The 22,107-nt window shown below is 38.0% G+C and overlaps 1 protein-coding gene across 2 annotated transcripts in view; it reads left to right on the forward strand.

Moving 5' to 3' along the window:
- LOC103464217 (neuronal acetylcholine receptor subunit alpha-7-like) overlaps positions 1-21,352 on the forward strand; it is a 42,678-nt gene extending 21,326 nt beyond the window's left edge. The window contains exons 5-10 of one of the 2 annotated variants that reach the window (XM_081607028.1): positions 7,779-7,858; positions 9,226-9,393; positions 14,938-15,132; positions 15,626-15,712; positions 17,060-17,169; positions 18,140-21,352. In XM_081607028.1, the coding sequence (XP_081463154.1) occupies positions 7,779-7,858; positions 9,226-9,393; positions 14,938-15,132; positions 15,626-15,712; positions 17,060-17,169; positions 18,140-18,739 (1,240 nt within the window). In that variant the 3' untranslated portion in view covers positions 18,740-21,352. The remainder of the gene's footprint in view (positions 1-7,778; positions 7,859-9,225; positions 9,394-14,937; positions 15,133-15,625; positions 15,713-17,059; positions 17,170-18,139) is intronic. The other variant, XM_008408177.3, reaches the window with a different exon arrangement.
- Positions 21,353-22,107: the final 755 nt, after the last annotated feature.

Genomic DNA, 22,107 nt, shown 5'->3' on the forward strand with positions numbered 1-22,107 from the left:
GTCTCTTTTCTCATCTCCTGCATGCTTTTTTTTTTTTAACTCACGTCATGCTTTATGCTTTTCATATTATCGGTTGCTTTTGACTGTCTTGATTTATTGTGTAAACATTGTCATCTCTTGGGTTTTCCTGTTATCCTGTTTTATTACACGTTTTATTTTAAATCAGCTTCATTTTATGGGTTTGTTTGCACCTTTTATCCATTTTTTGTCCCTTGCATTTTGTCATTGTGAGATTCATCTGATAGCCACGTTTGTAACTCTGTTCAGCTCACTTACAGGTTCAACAATCACCTTGATTCCCTGAACCACTGTCTCCTGTGATTTTGAAGTTTCCATGTGTTGTGTTTTTTTTACCCACATGAGTAAACATCCTGAAAAAATTACAAAAAATAAAAAAAATAGCCAGTCTTTTGGCTTCAGAATGACCTTAATTTTACATCATAAAGAACACAAGTTTTGAAAGCGTTTCTCAAAGGTTTTGACTTATAAGGCATAATATCAACAGAGTTTCTGCAGAGTTTTCATAAGAAAATTAACACACCACCACATAGGATTGTGATTTAGTGACTGTCAAGGCTATTGGAGTACTGTCCACTGAAAGTTGAATATTTTTAAACTCTTTTGTGTCGTGTCACTAGCCTGCATATGCACATATTTGCAAGCAACAATCGCTCCATACCGCAAGCTCAATAGAGAATATATGGAGGAGGGAGAGACGTCACCTCCCATGTGTCGAGCCCATGAGGAGGATTGAACTCTCGCATCAGTTACTGGCCAGGCTCATGGTCTTTTATACCACAGAGCAAACCATGACATCCCTGTAAGGAAGAGCATGCAGAGAAAAGCCAGTGTTTCCCTGATTTTTAAGTCAGGAAAACACTGGCATAAAAGTCAAATGTGTTTTTGGAATAGCCGGCTGTACGCCACAAGCCTTACACTATTTCTTTGAGTGTTGCTAGCCAGTGTTGGCATGAGGTTGTCGCCTGGACACAATGCCAGCATTTGAAATGTTCTTACAGGTTTTTTGTGCATTCTTCAATTTCACAATGGACAATGGGCAACCAGTATGGATAATTGTAAAAAAAAAATCCACCAAAAGGATTTTTAGCATCCTCTAAGCAGTAAGGGAACTCCCACAGTTCAATATGTTTTACCTGAAGTGTGATGTTCTCTTGGTGAACCCTGTAAAGCTCTCCAAGACCCTGTTTAGAACAAACACATTTGTGGTGTGATAACGTCCAGTGTGACATTGAACTTCCATCTCCTTTCAGATACAGACTGAAGTTCTGAACAAATATCCAATGAGCTTCCAAGAATACCAACAGACCCTGATCATGATTTGCATCCTTGATGTTTAAATCTCTTTATGATGTCAAATTTCTCCCTAAGAAAATATTTTTTAGACTTCTGTAGCATTTATACAAAGCTGCAAATATGATAAACAAACACAGAGAGCATTTATCCATTTGTGAAACAGCTGTGCCTCTGGGATACGCTGTGGTTTTATCTGGCCCGTGTGAGAATGTTACTGTCCCAAGGGATAATCGGAGGAAATCAAGCATATGCTTGCCTTACGGAAAACTATTCTTGTAGATTTAATACAAACACATTTAAATATTTCAGAGGACTGTTGACAGCAATATTAGATGGACAATCATATAATTCGTTTAAATGTTTTGAGATTTTTGCAACCACTTTGTTACTTATAAAGTTCCTGGATATATATTGCGCAAAAGGAACTCCATTTGTGTTTCTGGAAAAAGTCACTAAAAGAGATTCTATATACATATTTTTTGTCCAATCCAAGTTATTTGGAATTTATCCCTTACAATCTTCCATATCAACAGACTAATCACAGATGCTGTGAAAATAAAATTACACAATAGCATTAAAATGGTTTTTGATTATGCAAAAAATATATATAATGTGATATATATCTTGTGATACTCTACTGAAAAGTCAAGCTAATCTGGCAAACCAATCTGTTCGTGTTTTATCCAACTAAACCCGATTCATTATCAGTAAGAGTCTCACCTTGGTTGGGGGGAGAATGGAAAAGAGAGACATGAGTTTTTGCTGTATAACAGAGATAGCATTAAACATTAAGCCGCTTACGGAGAGGACCACAAATCACAAACATTAATGACAATATTTCTGATGCAGGCGCGGGTTGAAGCTGATGTTCTTTATGCTTTGAGGATTAATCCTGGGTAAAATTTTGGCTTCATTGTAATAATAAAGTAAGCCTGCAAGAGAAGAGATTAAAATTACAAGATTTTAGAATTTCCATTAGAAAATTAGGTCATGATAAACTTGAGCAAATATGAATATGGGGGAAACATTTTTAAAACAAGACCAATGCTTAAATGTACAGTTCTGCAGTTTGCGTAAGAGGAGATTTTTGAAGCCATATGTCCAACAATAAGATCGTGTATGAATCACTTTCTCACATATATTAATTGCTGCAAAACTGTTTTTCCTCTGCATATGGTGCCTGTCAGCATTATACACCTATACACAGTTTTTCTACAGTTGGTCATACCTTGATGCAGTTAATCAGGAATCAGGATTTTCAGACCAAAGCAAAGTTGTTGCAAAGTAGAAGGAAACTGATAGATTACTTTCAACATTTTGTAAGTTTGGCTTTTATATCTTGCCCCCTTTACTATAATTAAACAGTACTTTAGTGCAACCAATTAATTTCAAAACTCAGCAATGAGTAATTTAATCCGAGTACAAATCCAGCTGTTCTGTGAAGGCCTCAGAGGTTTGTTAGAGGACATGAGTGAATAAACAGCATAATTAGGCCTTGAAAAACTTATATATAAAGCCACAAGTGTTTTATGAGACACCTCCCAACACATGCACCAAGATGATCTAATTATTTGTGATCAAAACCCAAATCTATGACATAAAAACCCCAATATATGTAGTTGAAAAATGGCAACAAGGAATAAGGATTTAAAAAGATGTGACAATGTTAGAGGTGTCGTTTTGCAATCCAAAAGTTGTGGGTTTGATTCCAGTTTCCTCCTTCGCCCAGCCAAGGTATTTAACCCTACGTTTTCCTACCAGTCGACATGTCATGAGTGTGTGCGCTTGTGAGCGAATCTCTAAAGTGAAGCAATCTGAGTGGTCAGTATGACTTGAAAAGCCGCCATATAGATTCAGTCCATTTACCATTTATGTGTTAAGGCTTTGATCCTGTCTGTCAGGCTGCATGTAAAATTGAAACCTCTGGAGTGCTGAACTGTGAAAATCTAAAATTACTTAACAGAAAGTCATCTGTCTGCACAGCTTAGAGGAGTTTAGACGGGCACCACGCATCATAAATCCTCAGGCTCGGTGGTGTTTGAGGTTTATTCTGTGAAGGACCTGAGAGGGTGACATCCTGTTTCTGCTTGTATGTATAGGAAGAAAGTCACTGCTGTCACGAGAGTACTTTTCTTTGTGCAGCTTAAGATCAGTCTCTTCAAACCTAAGATCAGTCTCACAATAACTCCGCTGGTAGGAACATGTGGTACGAGTCTGTAGGAGCCTTGAGAAATGGAGGATCTTGGACGCAACACAGTCGTCCTGTTTGCTCCATGGCTCATTATTTCTCTAAACCCAGCAGGAAGAACGTTGAGAATAGTTCCATGTCTCTAAGGATTTCAAACGCTTGACAGTTTAATGCTTTGTGTCTGTGTTAGCACATCAACAACAATGCATCCAGAGTGATTTGAGAGACGATGAGGGGTGAAGAGCCAATCCCTATAGAAAATCGAATGGCTCAGATGCAATGCCCCGGTAAAACACAATCTCCTGATGTGTGTTGATGTGCAATAGATGTGTGTCTGTGTTTAAATAAGTTTCTTTATGGACTTGGTAGACTATCTGTGACTTTATCTGGTGCTACTTTTAGAATATATACTATATTTGGGTGCAATTACCATCCAAATGCAAAAAAAGCGTGTTACTTAATGCTTTTTTGCGTGTCTGGTTTTTTTATTCAAAAGCCGCCTTCCAAGAAAAAATATTACTATAAACAGTAAGCAATTTAGTCTAAGAACTAGTTCATTACATGGGGATTCGACGTATTCATCATGGCTTTATCAGGAATCTCTAAGATGTTGCTTTTTCTGTCCCTTAAGATCTTGGAGTTCAAATTCATGCACTCGTGTGTGTGTGTGTAGACTACTCAGACTGCATTTACTGGTACTAAAGCAAAACCAATCTCTAAAGACTTCACTTAAATCAAATTGTGACTGCCAGACTCCTCACTAATTTAAACAAAAGGCTAAATTTAATCTTAGTTCTACTTTTCTGTGGGCTTCAGTTTAAAGCTTTAGTTAGAACTTTTAAGGATTTGAAATTGCTCCTCACTGAGTACATAAAGTTGCCGTCAAGCTGATCCTTAATTAACTTATCATTTGTGTTGCTGCATCTGAAAACACTATGTTTGTTCAAAGGTGAAGAAATTAATGATGTTTTGTAAAATATGAAGGATTGTCATATAAAACGTCCATCTATGATTTATGATGGATGCCCATTACTAAAAGGTTTGCCATGGAATGAAAGACATAAAAGCATACAGAGTGCTGAGGACAAAGTTACTGCTTGCTGTGAAGTCACCATGTTCTTTTTCCCTTTTCTTTTTTCCTGCCTAATAATGACCTGATCAACTTGAGTTGAGCTCAGTGATGCACACGTCTGAGTTGTGACACATGCTACAGAATTATTTTTGACGTGTCCAAAAGATCCTTGGCAACCTGAGCCGGCTGGAGATTACATTACATCTAAAAAGGATGAGATCCTCGAAGCACAAAGCAGAAATGCCCCAACATTCTTAGTAAGGATTTGGTCTATTCATTAATCACTGACAATCATGTTCAAATTCAGCACTGCTTATTTTTTTTTGCATCTTTCTTCTTTGGTTTCTGACTAGTTACTAAACAGCTTCCATCAGAGCCTTAAAAAAGCATTTGTTTTAAGAGACAAAGTCCTTAACAGATTAAGTTAATGCTAGTTTTTATACATGTGATATGTGTTTTAATACTGGCTATATTTGCTGTCTACTTGTCAACTGAACACAGGAGGAACAGGACTATTAGAAAGTTCCTAAAAATGAAAGAGATAATGTTATTTCCTTCATTGCTGTAGAAACTGAAGCTTTTCTGAGCTTTAAGTCCCTCATAAACATCAGAGTGTCAGACCTTTAGATGCTTCACAATGTTCTAGTGTTACTCAACCTTGTTATCACCACTCTAAGGGCTTGTAGATATTTATTTGACTTCGCTGTTTGCTTGAATCGTTGACGAAATACGCTTACATTTTGTACATTTCTGTTTGGCATTTTTGCCTCAAACAAAAAGGCTCCTCTCTGGACATATTGACCTGATATTAGAGTCGTAATCCTTAACATGTCTGAATTATTGACTTTGATTTAACTTTATCTTAAAAATGAATTGTTTTCTTATTGGTTCTCTTGAAATGAAATGTTGATTAGTTTATTTTAACCTAAAGGTTAAAATAAAATGTAAATTTGGCAAAATTTATATATTTTGGCTACATACTGATAACATCTGAAAAACTGCATTTACAATAATTGAATATCACAATATTCTATTTTGTATTTATTTTTTTACCTTTAGCATCTTGACCAGGAGTAACACACATACCAAAAAATGAAAGTTTATCAAACCACCCATATTATAAGCATGGAAACTCTGCCAATATTCAACTTGTTTATGTTCCCAGAGTGACTGCAAGCTGTGCAACTAAACATTCAGCAAGGATTAGTTGCACAAATACCTATAAATCACTATCTGATTCAATTCATTTCCTATTTATCTATCAATGTTTGCAGTAATTATAAGTCATGAAAACCAAGATTTATGTAAGATCCAAACATTCGGTACTCGGGGGGAATAGTTTGATCTACGATAGCATTTGTAATCTGCTGTGTTGATTCTAGTTTTATTTTTTATTTTTATTTTATTATTTTTTATTTTTTTATTTTATTATTATTTATTATTTTATTTTTATTTTTATTTATGTGTTGATTCTAGACTTAGTTTAATTTTAACTGTATTTGGTTCTGCTCCTGATAAAGTGGCTAAACGCTCTCATTGCTTTCCAGTCCACACGTTAGGAAAAAACATTCAAAATGCCATTACAAGGCTAAAACCTAATATAGCTCATTCATTCGGGACGGTAAATGAGAATGATGGTAGTAGTTTCACTGCTCTCTCTCTCAACCTCTTCGCCTTTCAGCCCTATGCTAGGTGAAACAAGCGATTAGATTTAAATGATAGATTTAGAGGTCGTAATTTGATGTTGAGCAAAACCACATGACCAAAATTGATGTTCTACCTGTCGGGCTAAAAGCCTTCAGGGAGAGTTTAAGTGCGGCCATCATATTCTTTCGCTGCCAGTAATTGGTAGAAATATACTAACAGACAGTAACAAATGATGGGTTGAGAGGCAAGCTAGTCTCTGGATTTGGATAAGCATTCAATCATTGCTTGAGCTGGAGTGCTTTCAGTCATCACCATTTTTTTAAGTTTTGAGTCGGAGCGCACCACTTGGAAAAATAAGGCTTTACTGGCTGTCTACCTCTGTATGCAGAGGTTAGGTTTTCTCCTGCCTATTTGTCTGGAATCTATTGACATGATGTGACATAATGGGAACATACACATTTTTCTCTTGTTACTATCAAAATCTGGAAAAAATAATAATTAGATGTTTGCATGAATCTGTTCAAGTTTTTTTTTTTTGCTCTGCTGTCACTAGAATCAGGAAATGACTTCATGTGAAAGAAGGGGGTTATGAAATGCTGTGAAACTCCTCAAAAATCAACATTTTAACAATCCCATGTTGTCTAAAATGTCACCAGTTTCAGTTTAACATTTTTTAAAGTTTTAGTTTTTTTTTTCCCACAGTCTACTGAAACCACGGTTCAACTGAGGCACATTTAATTGCTCATATTGAATCAGAAGTGGGCAGCAGCTTCTTTATAGCCTTTATTATTCACTCCTTATGTGGAGTCGCTTTCTGAAATGTCAGGCTATTCATTTTTTGAACAAGCCATGTCTATTTTATTTCCTAGGCTTGTATTGATTTGCAGATGCCCTGCCAATAAATGCTGCAAGAAGAAACACAAACCGCGGCTGAAAATTCATCACGCCAAGGCCCGAGTTCATCAGGTGTCATCCATTTATTTAATATGGTACAGCAACGACACCAGACAAGCCGCTGAAGCTGCAAATGTGAAGATGTTTTCTTTATTTAGGGTGAATGCATTCCAGTCAAATGTCGGCTCTTTTGAAACCGGGCTTGGTGGCTCATTAAAAAAAAGTTAAAACTTGAGACTTTCAGGAAACACTTCTGACATAATGTAGTGTTAAGCTATGATTACAGTCTGGATAATTGCAGCTTCTGCTTCCTTTTAGACTCGATCTGAAAAGAAACATTGGCTGTTTTGTTAGTTTATGAGACATCCAATCTTTGCCTTTTTCCTCTGTGACAAGTGGCTTTAAAGCACTCTGCAATGTTTTGTACTCATCATTGTAATTAAACACTGCATATCTGTAGCCGTGGTAATCCTCCTCCTCCCCCTCATGTCACCTTCAGACTCGCAATATGGTTTTTTTGTGTGTGTTTTTCTTTTCTTTGTGTCTTTGACTTTGCAGCTTACTCATTATTTTATCTTTCTCCATAATGTTGTTTCCTGAGTTGCTGTTCAGACTTGCAGTTGCCATTTAAAGTTGTTCCTAATTTGTCTTCTCTCACTTTAGTGCCGATGAGAGATTTGATGCCACGTTTCATACAAATGTGCTGGTTAACGCATCAGGAGCCTGCCAGTACATCCCACCAGGTGAGATATTCCACATGTTATGTTATGTATGGCCTGTCTCTGAGTTGTATTTATAATCGCAGATTAGAAATTTAAATGAATTATATTACAGTGCAGATTTATTAATACTGAATTTTTACACAATCCTTTTTTTCACTCTGCACTCCTGGGATAAGTTGAGAGATTTTTTTTCGTGAGAGTTGGAAGTACATTTTTATTTTAACTTATTTTCCTTTAAATTCAGAGGTTTCAAATTTAATCCCAGCATACAATGGGAAAACACTTAAAAATGATTATTATTATTATGATTACATTATCCAAACCTCTTCACTTATAAAGTCTTATATATACTGCTCAAAAAAATAAAGGGAACACTTCAGTGTTCACTTCAATGTTAAAGTGTTCCCTTTATTTTTTTGAGCAGTGTACATCTTTAAAGTCTTATATACATCTCTGTCTCAGTAAATTCACATATTGTAACTTTTTACTTAGAAATTCTGTTCAAAAGCTAAAACTAATACATTATTTAGCAAATGTTATCTTAATCAGTTATAAAATTTGTACTTAGTGTAACAATCAAGGGAGGAAAAAAAAGTGTCACATATAAATTTTTGCTCAGTGAGAATTATATCCATGTATTTTTAAGTTGAGTCACTTACTAATTGGTCAGGACTCTTTTTTTTTATTAGTTCATCAATGTGGTATGACATGGCATAAAGGCAAAACGCCAAACCAGATGGGTAGGGGTTAAGGAAACACATGGCGAATTCTGCCAGCCTCTCCATTAATGCTTGTCAGCAAAGGGCACCACGACGTGCAATAAAACTTCCTGGTATAATGGCTTTATACATTATTGACTTTGGAAACTTAACACTGGACCTCGAGCAACATGGATTCTGGCCTCTCCTTTCTACCTCCAGCCTCTGTGGTGTAGATCTTCAATACAATGTTATCTGAAAAGGATACTTGGTCCAATCAGTAAGCATTTAGTTTTCTTCTGACTGTTCACTCAACTTCCCCTCAATAAGTTTATTTCTTGATGGCTTATGATCATTAGTGACAATCTGGTGATCAACTGAGACAGAGGTTTTCTCCATGATTGAGTAGGTCTTAAGTTTCTGTATTGAACATCTCTTTTAGTTGGCCTTATTTAAAGCAATATTCTAAGAACTTATTAATAAGCAAGTAATAACCATTCAAATCAAACCAAACCAAATAACTTTTTTTTTTAATTAATAAAGTTTTTTTTAAACATTCCTATTTTATTGAGCTCCATCTGTACTTTACAAAACAAAACTGTTTAAGTGACATTTTTAGCGCACTGTGCAAAAAAAAAAACAAAAAAACTCTTGGGTGAAAAATAAAAGTACTGTACTTACTCTTTTCAGGTATCCTGAAGAGTACATGCTATATTGATGTCCGGTGGTTCCCATTTGATATCCAGAAGTGTGACCTGAAATTTGGCTCTTGGACCCACAACGGCTGGCTCCTGGATCTCCAGATGATGGACGTGGACATTTCTACATACATACCCAACGGCGAGTGGGACCTCGTAGGTAAGAAAAGCAAAAAAAAAAAAAGCATTCAGTTTCTCTTTTATACCTATTTATGCATTTTTCTTTTTTTGAGGAAGGCATTTTGAGGGGAAGTTGGATGTTTACAAAAAATTATAAAATAAATAATAAAATAAAGAGAAATAAATGTCGTCGCTCAGATAATCCAAGTAATGCTGTCGACAGGAAGTATCTCCAGTAGTAGCCGGCCTTGCAACAAATCTGAAGAGGCCTCTCACTGAAAACATTTGCTGAAATTACATGATTAAATTTGATGTTGAGTGTAATTTAATTATACTCAACATCTGAGCAGCAGAGACAATATTCCACATTAACGTGTCCTGAATGACACCATCAGTTGTAGCCAAGCAAGCACTGCTAAACCACAGCATTTGTTTTCTGCTGCTCCTCTTTAAGTCTGCCTGGCAATGACATTAGAAAGCTGAGCAGAGACAATTTAGCATCTTTGATTGATGGAAGAGATGGTTTGAATTTCCTCCTTCTCCGTCTGTTCTTTGGTCCTATTCTGCATACACGAAGCCTTTTTTCCCCAACTCCTCTGGGATTTGGGGTTGTTGTTCAGGTATCATTTGAATGCTCTGGATGCTACTTGGTTGCTTGCAGTTGAAAAAAGCAATACTTTGTTGCCACCACAACTGTCCAAAAATGAAACATTAAGAGCAAAAATCCATCCAGCTGCACAACATTCAAAACCAGAGGGAATAATTGTCCAAACACACACACAAAAAAAAAGTGAACAAAAGTGGAAAGAGAACAAATCAGAACTAATATAGCAGAGCTACTTCAACATGCTGCCCCCCGGAGCAGCGCAATTCTAATACTCAAGTACAATAAATAAATATTTTGTTTAGTACACATGGCTAACGAGACTTTGACTGTGATTTTCAGCCTTCACAAGTAGTTTCTAGCATCCTTTAAGTTGTGAGATTTCCAGTGAGTATCAAAGAGCTGAAACAGTTCTTCAGACTTGCTCTGCCTTTAAGGTAACCCAACAGATTGGACACAAAGGTTCGAAATCTTCATTATTAAATTAAGAGGGACCTTCAGACAAAATGTTCAGCCTGTCTTCAGATATTGTTTTGACAACCAACTGCAAAACCTGCCAAAAATGGAGAGCTACCAACTTGCAAAGTTCCCCAGCCCCTGTTCTAATTCAACCAAAAGCGATCCACACGTGTATAGTTTTAACAACCTGGACAGTTTTCTTCCTGTATTAATTTGTTAAGATTTGCTGCTTAGATCTTAAACTGATTCTGTTTGCCTTGGGTGGAGGTTGCATAGCTTCCTTACAGATAACAGGGGAAATATCGAAGCCGTTGCTTAAAGGTGAAAAGGGGGCGCCAACTGTATTCATAAAAACCTTGGCGTCTTTCCGCAGGGTTATGTTTACTTAGTTTTTAATTACTAAATATTTTGTCAGATTTGATGAAGTAAAAGCAAACGTCGAAATAGCACAGTTCTCAAAAGATTCCTATGCAAGTGTAGAAAAACAAGAAATTACTTTTAGTGAAAACAGACCATTTCCACCCATCATTCATCAAGGTTAGTCAGGAATCTATTGCATCTCAATATTTTATCAATTTTTAGATTGTGTGCTTGGCAATGCTCATGTAACAACCAAACCACCACTCTTAATAAGAACCTTTTGTGAACATAGACCCTGAAATTGTACCAAAGTTTTAGCTGAAACTCTTCTTCTCTGTTCTGCAACCAAATCGACACACGGCAGGCTCTGTAAATGCAGAGTGACGTGTTTAAAAGGCAGATCCTATTCAGCAGTCCTGTTTACCTTGGCTGTGACACACTGTTGTTAACTCGGCTGCCTTTTCTTTCTGCCATCTTCTCTGTCCGTGGGAAATTAAAGATGTCACATAATCTCTTCCTCAATTTTTGCTCATCAATGGCCAAGAGAAGCAGGACAAACAAAGATGCAAGCGTAGACTTGCACACAAAGTGAGATCACCTAGCAGGCCCCGGAAATGTGTGTGTGAGTGTGTGGGGAGTATTTTGGTTTTTATGAGGTGACAGCTGGCCCAGCGATGGTTCACTTAATTCAGAACAGTCAAGGGCCAAACTTCCCAAGAACACAAATCATCCCGGTGCTTCAGAACAAACCACGCCAGAGTCAAGGCCGGCAAACACACACACACACACACACCCCTGCGCACACACACACACACACACATGATTATGTATAATCAATCTGAATCTGCAAGCCTGCAGTCCATCAATTTAATAGGTGGTGAACAAAAGCTACATCCTTTCAGAACCAGGTGACAAACTTTGAACGAAATAAAATTACATCTATTCAATTTATTTAAATTTCATTTCTGAAGGAAATCAGTTCTTTTAGCAAGAAACTTGAGTTCTGTTTGTGCTGCTGACTGTTTCAGACGAGAGTCTTTCTCACAAATAGAGAATAAATATTAAAACATGAGAAAAGGTTAGAAAGTGTTGATATGGGTGGTCTGTCATGCCCAAAACATAATCAAATCTGCGGCACTTCAGCTTGATTTTGATTCAAAACTGATTGCTAATTGTTGTCCAGACAACTTGTCTCAAAAACACACACACACACCCCTACACGCACGCACGCACACACTCACACACACACACACACACCCGCACACGCACACACACACACACACAGACACTGATTAATAGCGAAGTGATTAATACGCATAGTTTCATTATTTCACCATCATTTCAAAGTGCAATACTTGTACTGTTATCTTGTTCTTTTGATTGAAATTGGCACTCAGAATCTACACACTGTTGTTGCGCAACACCTCCCCCCCCTTCTCTCTCACTCTACTTCCTCTTCTCAGAGGAGGGAGATGTGCAGCCAGCTCTCCATCTAACGGGTAATTTGAGTTTTCTAAATCTGATGGGATTTTACCCTGTTCAGAACTGAGTAAACTCTGTTTAAGCTGGCGTCGAGAAAGACTAGCCTGGTTTCTAACGACCTCCCCCTCCAGATGTCCCACCCTTTTTCACCCTGTGAATTAGCCAGATTGAGTAGCTTGCAACCAACTAGCTTCACAGAGCACACCTGTTAACGGTCGCTCTTTCTCTTTTTTACAACTTGCACTTGTTACTGAACCAGGTTGGTTTTAGTGACTCGGGCGAGTCCCAAGGGTGTTGTTTTAGTTTTGGCTAAAAGCAACCTATAAAACATTTCTACTTTTTCCTCCCAGAATCAAACTTCATTGCTATTTCACAACCATCAAAGAACTTTAAGGTGACTCATTAATTGAATGTCCACAACATCATTTAGATTTTCTTAATGCTAATTATTTTATTAGTAAGGCCATTTTGCAAGGGTCAGTACAGCTTAATTCAGTAGCAGAAATAATCAAATAAGTAAAATCAATAATCTAGCCTATCTTTCCCTAATGCTGACACTGAGAACTAAAAAAGGGAAACTTTGAGAGAGACGGACAGAGTTTGGCATTTTGAACCCCAGAACTGGCCTGATGATGAAGAAGGTGTTGCAGCAGCAGGAGGTTCCCAGTACAGGAAGAGTACTGACTTAGAGCGGCAAGTCTCGGGCATCAGGGTGACTTCCTCATGCGCGTAGCGGTCCTCAGCTTCTTGTCTTGCAGCTCTGTAGCTCCCTTCTCCTCGTCTCACGATCTTTCTGGTCCCACGGAAGGAACACACCAGTTCTTCCTCTTTGCCTTTGTTCTTTGCCTTTGTCTTTATCTTCATTTTTGCCTTGGTCTTTGTCTTTGGGGGTCTAAACCCAGCTGTTGAGAGAAGTGCGATTTGAAGCCACATGTTGCGGGGCTAACGGGTTGGTCCCCATGTGCAGAACAGTCTTCGGCTCTGTGGCCCCGGCTCTTCTTCAGCTGCAGAGTTCTTTGTCCATCTCCGTCTTGGCTCGAAGCTGCCTGAAGGATCCAACCAAAGATTCCTCTGTTGCACCCACCTTATAAAGGGTTTATCCACCTTTTGGTGCATTTACATTGGCTAGCTTTGTTGCTGTGCCTGTCTCATTGGCTGACTGCTTGGACAGATGATCTCATCTCCATCACCCTGGAGACCTTATGACCGGATCTCTGTTCTAATGTCCCCAAGTTGCTCAACAGTTCCTCCTACCTCTGTTTCCTGCCCAACCTTTTCTTAGGCAAGTTGAAGTTTAGCAATAAGGCTTTAGTCTTCTCCGTTCTCCTATCAGTTCCTCTTTCCCCTGACCTTTCACCTACCATCTACCTTCAACACAACATCAGTGACCTTTAATTACAGTTACAACATTTTACACCTTTTCAAGTTCAATGTCAAAATCACATTTATAACCTTTTTGATTTAACATTCATTTATAATGTTATAATAACCATAACTTATTAGTTACTCTTATTATAATCATAATGTGAGTTATTACAGACACTTCTGAAAAGAACCCAATAATAATCCATTATTGTAATTATCTGATACCAAATTACAGTTACTTGTTTCACCTTTAAGTACTTCCACAAGTGTAAGAGTAAGTGTAAATATTCTTATAATCAAACCAACATCAACCACTGGTTAAACCAATATTAATTATTGGCATAATTATAAGTAATTATTTTAAATATTTTACTCTGGGTTTTATCCAATCTCTCAAAACGTTTATATTTTATTCTTTAAAAACCTTTAATGCTTTAAAATAAGGAATGGTCTGAATTATTTTTAGCCTGATGCAAGAAAGAAACTTCCCCTTTTCTTCAGAAAACCAGCTCTTCCTGTTTCATGACTCTCTTTCTGCCTGACTTTGATTTTTTATGATTAAATAGAAAGAAGTAGAATTAAAGCAAAGTTTGCAGGACACAATAACAACACACACAACCAGATTCATTTTATTACCGTCTGACTCTACTGTTGGGTCTTGATGTCACCTATGTCATTAATTTGAAGGTAATTTTATTTATTATTACTATTAAACTAAAATCTCCAGCATGGGGAAGTGGGATGAGCTCGACTTTTCTCGACAACACACACACACACACAGTCTCTAACTAATACAAATTCACAATCTTGTTTTGATACATGTGTGACCATGACGAAGTCATTTTCCTTTCTGTTTTCAAGTTTGACAAAAACACAGATACATTATGCAAATGATAATCTACAAAAGAGATGGACACTTTCTACCTGATAATACTGTCACTGCTTTTAGTTTGTGTCTGCTAAAGATGATAATATTAAGGTTAGCAGTATGCTACGCTCTGAGCAAAGGTGGTTACAAAGTCTTGTTTAACTTTAAAAACATCACTACAGGCAAACCTAAAGAGAAAGTTCATCCAGGACCACCAGCCCCAACATCAGAAGCTGGACTTTGGTGCAAAACCTGTATAAGTTTTTTTTTACTTGTTATTACCTTCAAATAAATGCTTTCTTTGAAGCATTTCTGTCTGTAAAAGGTAAAAGAGAACAACATTCTGACCTCTCTGGCCCTTCTACAGTCTTTCTTCAATGGATTCTAACACGTCCAGTTTGTTCAACCTCCGACATTTATCGCCTCCTCATCTTTTTGTCCTCCAGGTGTGCCTGGAAAGCGCAACGAGTTGTACTACGAGTGCTGCAAGGAGCCCTACCCTGATGTGACGTTCACTGTCACTATGCGACGCAGGACTTTGTACTACGGCCTCAACCTGCTCATCCCCTGTGTGCTGATTTCTGGATTGGCCCTTTTGGTTTTTCTGCTTCCAGCTGACTCTGGAGAAAAGATCTCACTGGGTACAGGCCGAGACACCAGCACAGCCTTAAACGCAGTGAAACAATCCTACACTAACACAAGAGGAGACAGACTCATAAACTTAGACTAGAATATACTTGTACATCTTCCCTGCCTCAGTACTAGCAGGTCTCAGTGGTGTTTCAGAGCCATCTATTTGTCGCTGTGCTATGCTAATACTGGCATTAAAGATGTAGATTAGCATTCAAGGTGGCCGTTCATTGGCAGATGAATAAAAAGTCGATCATAAACACAGCACAAGATAATTATGGGGACCTGAAAATGCCAGCTTGATTTTAAATAGCACCTTGTGAGACAGGGTCAAATTAAATGAAAACACAAACACTCCAAGATAAATATACCTTCTTTTTTTTTCAAACCTGTGATTATGTCAGAAGTTGCATTTATTTTTAGGTCTTACAAGTTAATAATTAGCAGAAACGCGGACAGACGATGACAGCAGACCTTCAATGTGGTTTCATCTTCTTTCTCTAGGTATTACTGTGCTGCTTTCTCTGACGGTGTTCATGCTGCTTGTTGCAGAGATCATGCCTGCCACTTCAGACTCTGTTCCTCTAATTGGTAAGACATCCTTTGCCGGTAATTAATGCTCATTAAAAGAAAAGGGAGGTAGAAAAATGATATGCAAGTGTACCACTTTCCAAATTAGTGAATTCTCACTAAATAGCAATCATTAATTAACCTAGTTTGGTAGATGCAAGGAAGATTTTGAAAGATAATCAAGTTCATTAAAAAAAAAAAAAGTTAAGAGATGTGCCAAGCAAGAAATTGCTCGTTAGTCATTAAAGCTATTTAAAAATGAAGTCAAAGGAATCATAGATTTAGGAAAATATTTTCTATGACAAGGTGAGTCACTGACTGTAGTTGGTCTGCTGCAGAAAGACTTATCATAAAACAGCACATTTTCTACGTTTATCTTTTTGAGATTTCCACATTATGTTACGTAATGGATTTGGTGAGTTTGACATTATCTAGGAAATGTACACAGAGACGTCCAAATAATGTCATCTATGTATTACTTTTTTGACTTGTCTTTTGACCGACTTGGGAAGCAGATAAATTTGTGACTGGAAGGTCGAAAACATTGTAAAAACCACGTGTAGGTAATCTACCACAGAACTGGTGATTTCTTCATCTCCAACACAATAACATTTTACTCCAGATTTTTTTTTTCTCTCACTTATTTTTGAGTCTCTACAGCCTAGAGAGCGCCACAACAATTTTTTTCCCAATCAGACTTATAGATCTTTTGTCACAACAGTCTAACAGAACATTTTCTATTTTTTCCACTGAATGATTTGTTGTAAGCGTGGAAAAGATGTGCAGGTGTAAGGTGGATGTTTTATTGTCTGTGCAGTATCTGAAGATTACGCTCATTGCTGGAGACAAACATTGAGTTGCGCCGTGTAAGGCTGTGCTGCTGACGCACACACGAGCAGACGGGACGGCGGGCTGAGAGATGAGAGGGAAAACAGCAGATAAAATAGTTGCTCTGCATCATCTGGTAGCTCGGTGATGGAAAACTGAGCCATTATCCAAGTTCCCTTCATGATGTGTGAGCTCACTGCAGAAAAAAAAGTAGAACTGATGCTCAATGGCAATCCAGTTCCTGCTTGTGGTTTAATATGGAAATGTATGATAATTGGATTAGTCTGGACAGCTGTGAAACAGAAGCTGCATTAAATGCACGTAGACAGGGTTCTGCAAATCAGCACACACCTATCATAATCTATTTAATTTCTTTATATCTCTGTCTTCATGTATTTTGGATAGTTTATGATTTTTTTTTACATATCCACAAAAATCCCTTCAGTATGAAATTGTGGTGCTAGTTATAAATTATATTAATGGCATGGTTTTCATTACCCTTAGAGGGATGTATGATGTAAATGTTTTGTTTACTTTCAGCTCAGTACTTTGCCAGCACCATGATGATTGTGGGCTTGTCTGTGGTGGTAACCGTCCTGGTTCTTCAGTTCCACCACCACGATCCCAGAGGGGGGAAAATGCCTAAATGGGTAGGTTAAACGTGCTTTTCAAAGTAAATAGATATGAAAAGTCTAAAAGTATTGCTGCCTCTCTGGAGCACCTTTTGTGAAGGTTCTGTTCACAAAGATTTGAGTCACTCAAGATTTCTAGGTTTTATTTCTCGTCGTGTTTCTGCGAAACATTTGGGAATTATTGAGTCGAAGGGATGGATAATTAAGATGCACATGATATATCTAAAATAGTAGTTTTAACTAGGAAACATTTCTATGCTCTAATTAACTAAAGTGAATATTTGGCACTTCTTTGTTGCTGACTACTCAAAGCATTTCACAAGTTACAGTTTTTTCTATCCACATCCATACATGCACTTCAGTATATTGTTGGAGGAGCCTGGAATTAAACTCACAATCCTCCAACAAGCCAAAACTAATCCTTCCACTCAGCCACGGAGAGCCATAAAATCTGTTTAAAGCCATTTTCTACCTCGCTTTCTTCTCTTTGCACTAAATCCCAACATATTGACCGTGTTACTGCGAGCGTGACCTGTGCTTTGTTGCTCTGGTTTCTTTTTTGATGTATGCTTGGAACAATTTTGACAGACCAGTCATGATTTTCAACAAATGTGGGCATGATGTGCTGCTTTTTCTACCTTTAACCCTTCTTCGTGTTGACAGATAGGTTCTATTCAAGGGATTTCTTGATTCCACATGTTTTGCAGTAACCAGAACTGAGAGCAGTTGGAAAAACTTGAAGGAGAAGGACGACGTAAAATCAACTTTTAAGCAAAACAACATAGACAATCATAGTTAATTTAGTTATAGCTACCAAATCAACAGTCAGTTTGATTTGGTAGCTTTTTCCTCCCAAATAAATTGAATAACTTTTAAAAATCTGGTTTATGTATTTACTCAGGTTGTTTTCTGATTGCATAATTTTTTGGAACATAAACATTTTTATGCCTGTTTTGTCCTTTCTTTAAACTCTCATATTCCCGTCAAGCAGATCCGTGTGATTCTACTGAACTGGTGCGCTTGGTTCCTCCGCATGAAGAAGCCCGGGGAAGAAAATAAACCAGCAGTGAGCTCCAGCAACCCTCCAACGTACAAGTACTCTCACTCTCCTCCACACCACACCAGCGCCACCAGCATCCAGATGAGCACGATACCAGGGCAGGCCCAGTCGACAACCAACGGCAACATGAACCTGTATTTTGGCTACCACTCCATGGGAACGGACAACCCCGCCTTCCCACCGAGCACCGACTCGGGCCTGGTGACGTGCGGCATCGGCGGTGAAGGAGGCGGAGGGAACCACCTGAGTGGTTCCTCCCAGCCCGACATCCACTCAAACCACACGCGGACGATGATGTTGGAGCAGATCCCGGAAATCTCCCTCATCCTGGAGGAAGTGCAGTACATCGCCAGGCGCTTTCGAGACCAGGACGAGGGGGAGGAAATCTGCAGCGAGTGGAAGTTCGCCGCCGCTGTGGTGGATCGCTTATGCTTGGTGGCCTTCTCGCTGTTCTCCATCATCTGCACCTTCACTATACTCATGTCCGCTCCGAATTTCATCGAGGCCGTGTCAAAAGACTTTACATAAAGCTAATCTCTTGCCACTCTGAGAAGGAAGAGGAAAATTGTTTCAGAAAGAATCCAAATATGTTGGTATCTATACTATAGAAAGATCCTGAACTACTTCTAGTTAAAGCCTCACAAGCTGATACACTCTGTATATAAGATCTTATTGTGTCGTTGAACTTTTCTTTGTGCATTTTTTCAAGATTTTTTTTCTCTTTGAGGTGGCTTTCCTAACATTATTCAAACAGTAGGATGTTGATGCTTGAGGCTATTGTTAGTGTAGAAACTCACTTTGATGCACTTTTCACGTTTATCCCTAAAACTCCACCTCGTTTACCTGCCACCGCTGTGACGTCACGTCCTATCAGAGTAGCCTCCTCACAAACCTTCATTTTTCTCTTTTTCACTTTTTACACAACACAATGCTGTTTCATTTGTTGAGAATAGATCCTTATTTTTTGCTGTTTGTTCTGTAAATTAGGCTGCAGCACCATGTTAGTTTCTGCTTGAATCTCCCTGTGAATTCCTTAGCTGGTAATTCAGTCAGATATTGTGGATATATGTATTATTTTTATTAAGTGGAATTCCTATACATTTTTTCATGATCCAAGTTAAATTAGTATCTGTTCACATTTGGCAGTTGTGTGTACAGCACAGCGGTGAACACACTGGAGATGGATTCTGAAAAGACCCACTAAGACCCCTGTTGGAGGTTGTCTGGACTTTTGTAATTGCATTAGTTTGGCCAGTCCTTACTGGGACAAACTGACTCAACTCATACATAATATATTTTTATCTTACTTCTCCTAAATTGCACCTATTACGCTGCATTATTGAGCCCATCAAGAGTTATAGCAGGTATAACTACCCAAAAATGAAACTCAGAGGATTGCTGACCATATGGATGCCTGAATAAAATAGTTGTTAGAGTGACTGAACGTGTATGTCACAGAAAAATAAGCAGACGTGCTGATGCTCTTTTTCTTGCTCAACGATATTTACACTTTTTTTTTTGTAGATGTTTTTCTCTGATTTAATAATGTAAGACATCCTTTAATCCCAGGTGTCATTTTCATCTACTCTGCTTTCAGCAGAACCGGCCAGGACGTACGATAATACCGGGTCCGGACAGCGCCCGAGTCTCTCTTGACTAGCACATCAGTAACGCTGCAAGTTAATTTAAGAACCTTGAAATTACTTCCAACGTCTCTCTCCCATATCACTGCTGGATTTTTTAATTTACTACATCTCCCTTTGCATTTCTAGTCCGTCTCATTTCTTTTTTAAGTATTAATCTTTTGAGTCGCTCTTTGAGCAGCTCAAACCCAGGTTCTGTATCCACAAATGTAATGAGAAGAATTTTATCAGTGTGGGTGAAAGTCATGCTTAATTGTGACTCTGCAGTTTTTCAAATTGTGAAAATATTTCTTTTTCAATCCATTTACTGACTATGTTTAGTGCGATTAGCTGAATCACTTGGTTAGTGATTTGCGTTTCTCACTAAGCCTATCCCCTGAAGGTTGAAGTGTTTGCGCATACTGTGTTATATTTTGTCATATGCTGTCAAAAACTCATGATATAAAAGAAACAACTTTTGACTAAAAGACAAGATTTTAAATGAGTTCTGAGGAAAGGTCAATCCCATTGACATCACATTTGGCCTAAATCTTTTGTTACAAAAAGCAAAAAAAAGCAAACCCTTTGCTAATCTCTCGCAACAACATGCAACATGGATTACCGGGTGACTGATGTAGAAGATTTCGAGTAGATCCGATTTTGTTTTTTTATTATTCCCCAATCGTCCTCTCTGATCCTGAGTGGCATAAGACAAATATATTCCAGCTTGTCATGCACAAAGGTGAAACTCGGTTGTGGGATTTTACCCTGACTGGAGACGAAAGCGACACCGATGAGGAACAAAAGCATCGTGACCCAGCACAACTGCTGCAGCAGTAGATTAAGTACCATTACATTAAATCAATGGACCAGGAGCAGACAAAGCCTCGCCACCTGATGATTAACATTTATGCTTGTTTGGATTTGCAAATGTGCTGTCCTCTCTGCCAACAACGCACACACTGGAATTGTGGAGATGTGAGCGTTGTAGACGGCCATGTTTCATTTTTGATGTGACTTTAAAAAACGATGAAGCCAGTTGAGAAGGCACTTTGAATTTCTTCTGGAAATTTAAATATTAAAATCTTTTAAACGTAATTTAGGTCAGAATGGCTCAGTCTACAAGCAACCAGCCCAGGTTTTGTTTCTCACTGCCAGTTTGATGACAATAGAAGCAGGGTAGTTGTGGAGACATCAACTTTGGCTTTGGAATATGTTTTTGCAACAAAAGCATAGATTTCATCCAGAGTTTAAGTTTATCTTCAACATGAAAGAAGGCTTTAGGTAAAATAAATGGTTAAAGTTTGAGATTAGAGACAGAAAATGCTGAACTGCCCCAAGGAGGGTGATATTATTTAATTGTATGTTCAACCAGAATTATATGTTGTTCATATTGTGTATTTTTATTTGTAGCCGGTGCCTCTCTTATCAGTATGCATAATTCTCCTTAAAAGATGTTCACAAAACCTCACTGTACATGCCTATTTTATGAGAAATAAACAAAAACTGACAAATAAAACTATTATGTGGCTTCATTTTGTGTTTCAAGGCAGCAAACTGATTTTTTTTTGTCCCAGATCAAAACATCTGGGTTATTAGCTCGTAGCTTCTGTCAATAGTTTTTTTTTTTTCTTTTCCGCATAGATTGTAAAGTCACAGAGAGCCTGATCTTAAAAGATTTGACATAAGGTATGTACAATCTACAAAGATCTCGTGCGCAATTGATTATACGTGCAAAAGTGGTGCGTTCCTTCCTATTTAGATTAGGATTTTGCATGTGCTGCCTGTGTTAATGGAAAAGAAGCAATACGTGTGTGGTAAATATGTTCCTGACGCCAACAGTCACTTCACACACAGTGGCTTAAATATTGCAAACAAGAGAAGTAGGCTTTCAGTTTATCCAGGTTCATACTAAATCACTTTTATATCTTTCTCGTTTGGACCAGTTAGGGTTGTGTGTGAGTGGTCTGGCTCTTAAGGCTTCCAGCCCATGTGTGAGGAAGTGTTTGACAAGAGTTTCTGTTTTCCTGCTGTGTCTAATGTTGGATTTGTGTGTTGAGATACGTCTTTTGAATGAGTTTCCTGCTTCTCCCACAAGACTTGAACTCTGTTCTTTGGACCTATCTGTTTTAAAGATCATCCACGCCCCGTTACTTCTGACTTATTACACTGGGATAGAGGATGTGTATATATCTATGGGGGATGATAAAACATTGTTAATCAGGTTTCAAAGTGATTTAGGCATATAATCTCATTTACTCCTTTAATCCTTTT

Source organism: Poecilia reticulata, chromosome 1 (assembly GCF_904066995.2).
Source record: "Poecilia reticulata chromosome 1, P_reticulata-male-v2, whole genome shotgun sequence".
Taxonomy (NCBI): Eukaryota; Metazoa; Chordata; class Actinopteri; order Cyprinodontiformes; family Poeciliidae; genus Poecilia; species Poecilia reticulata.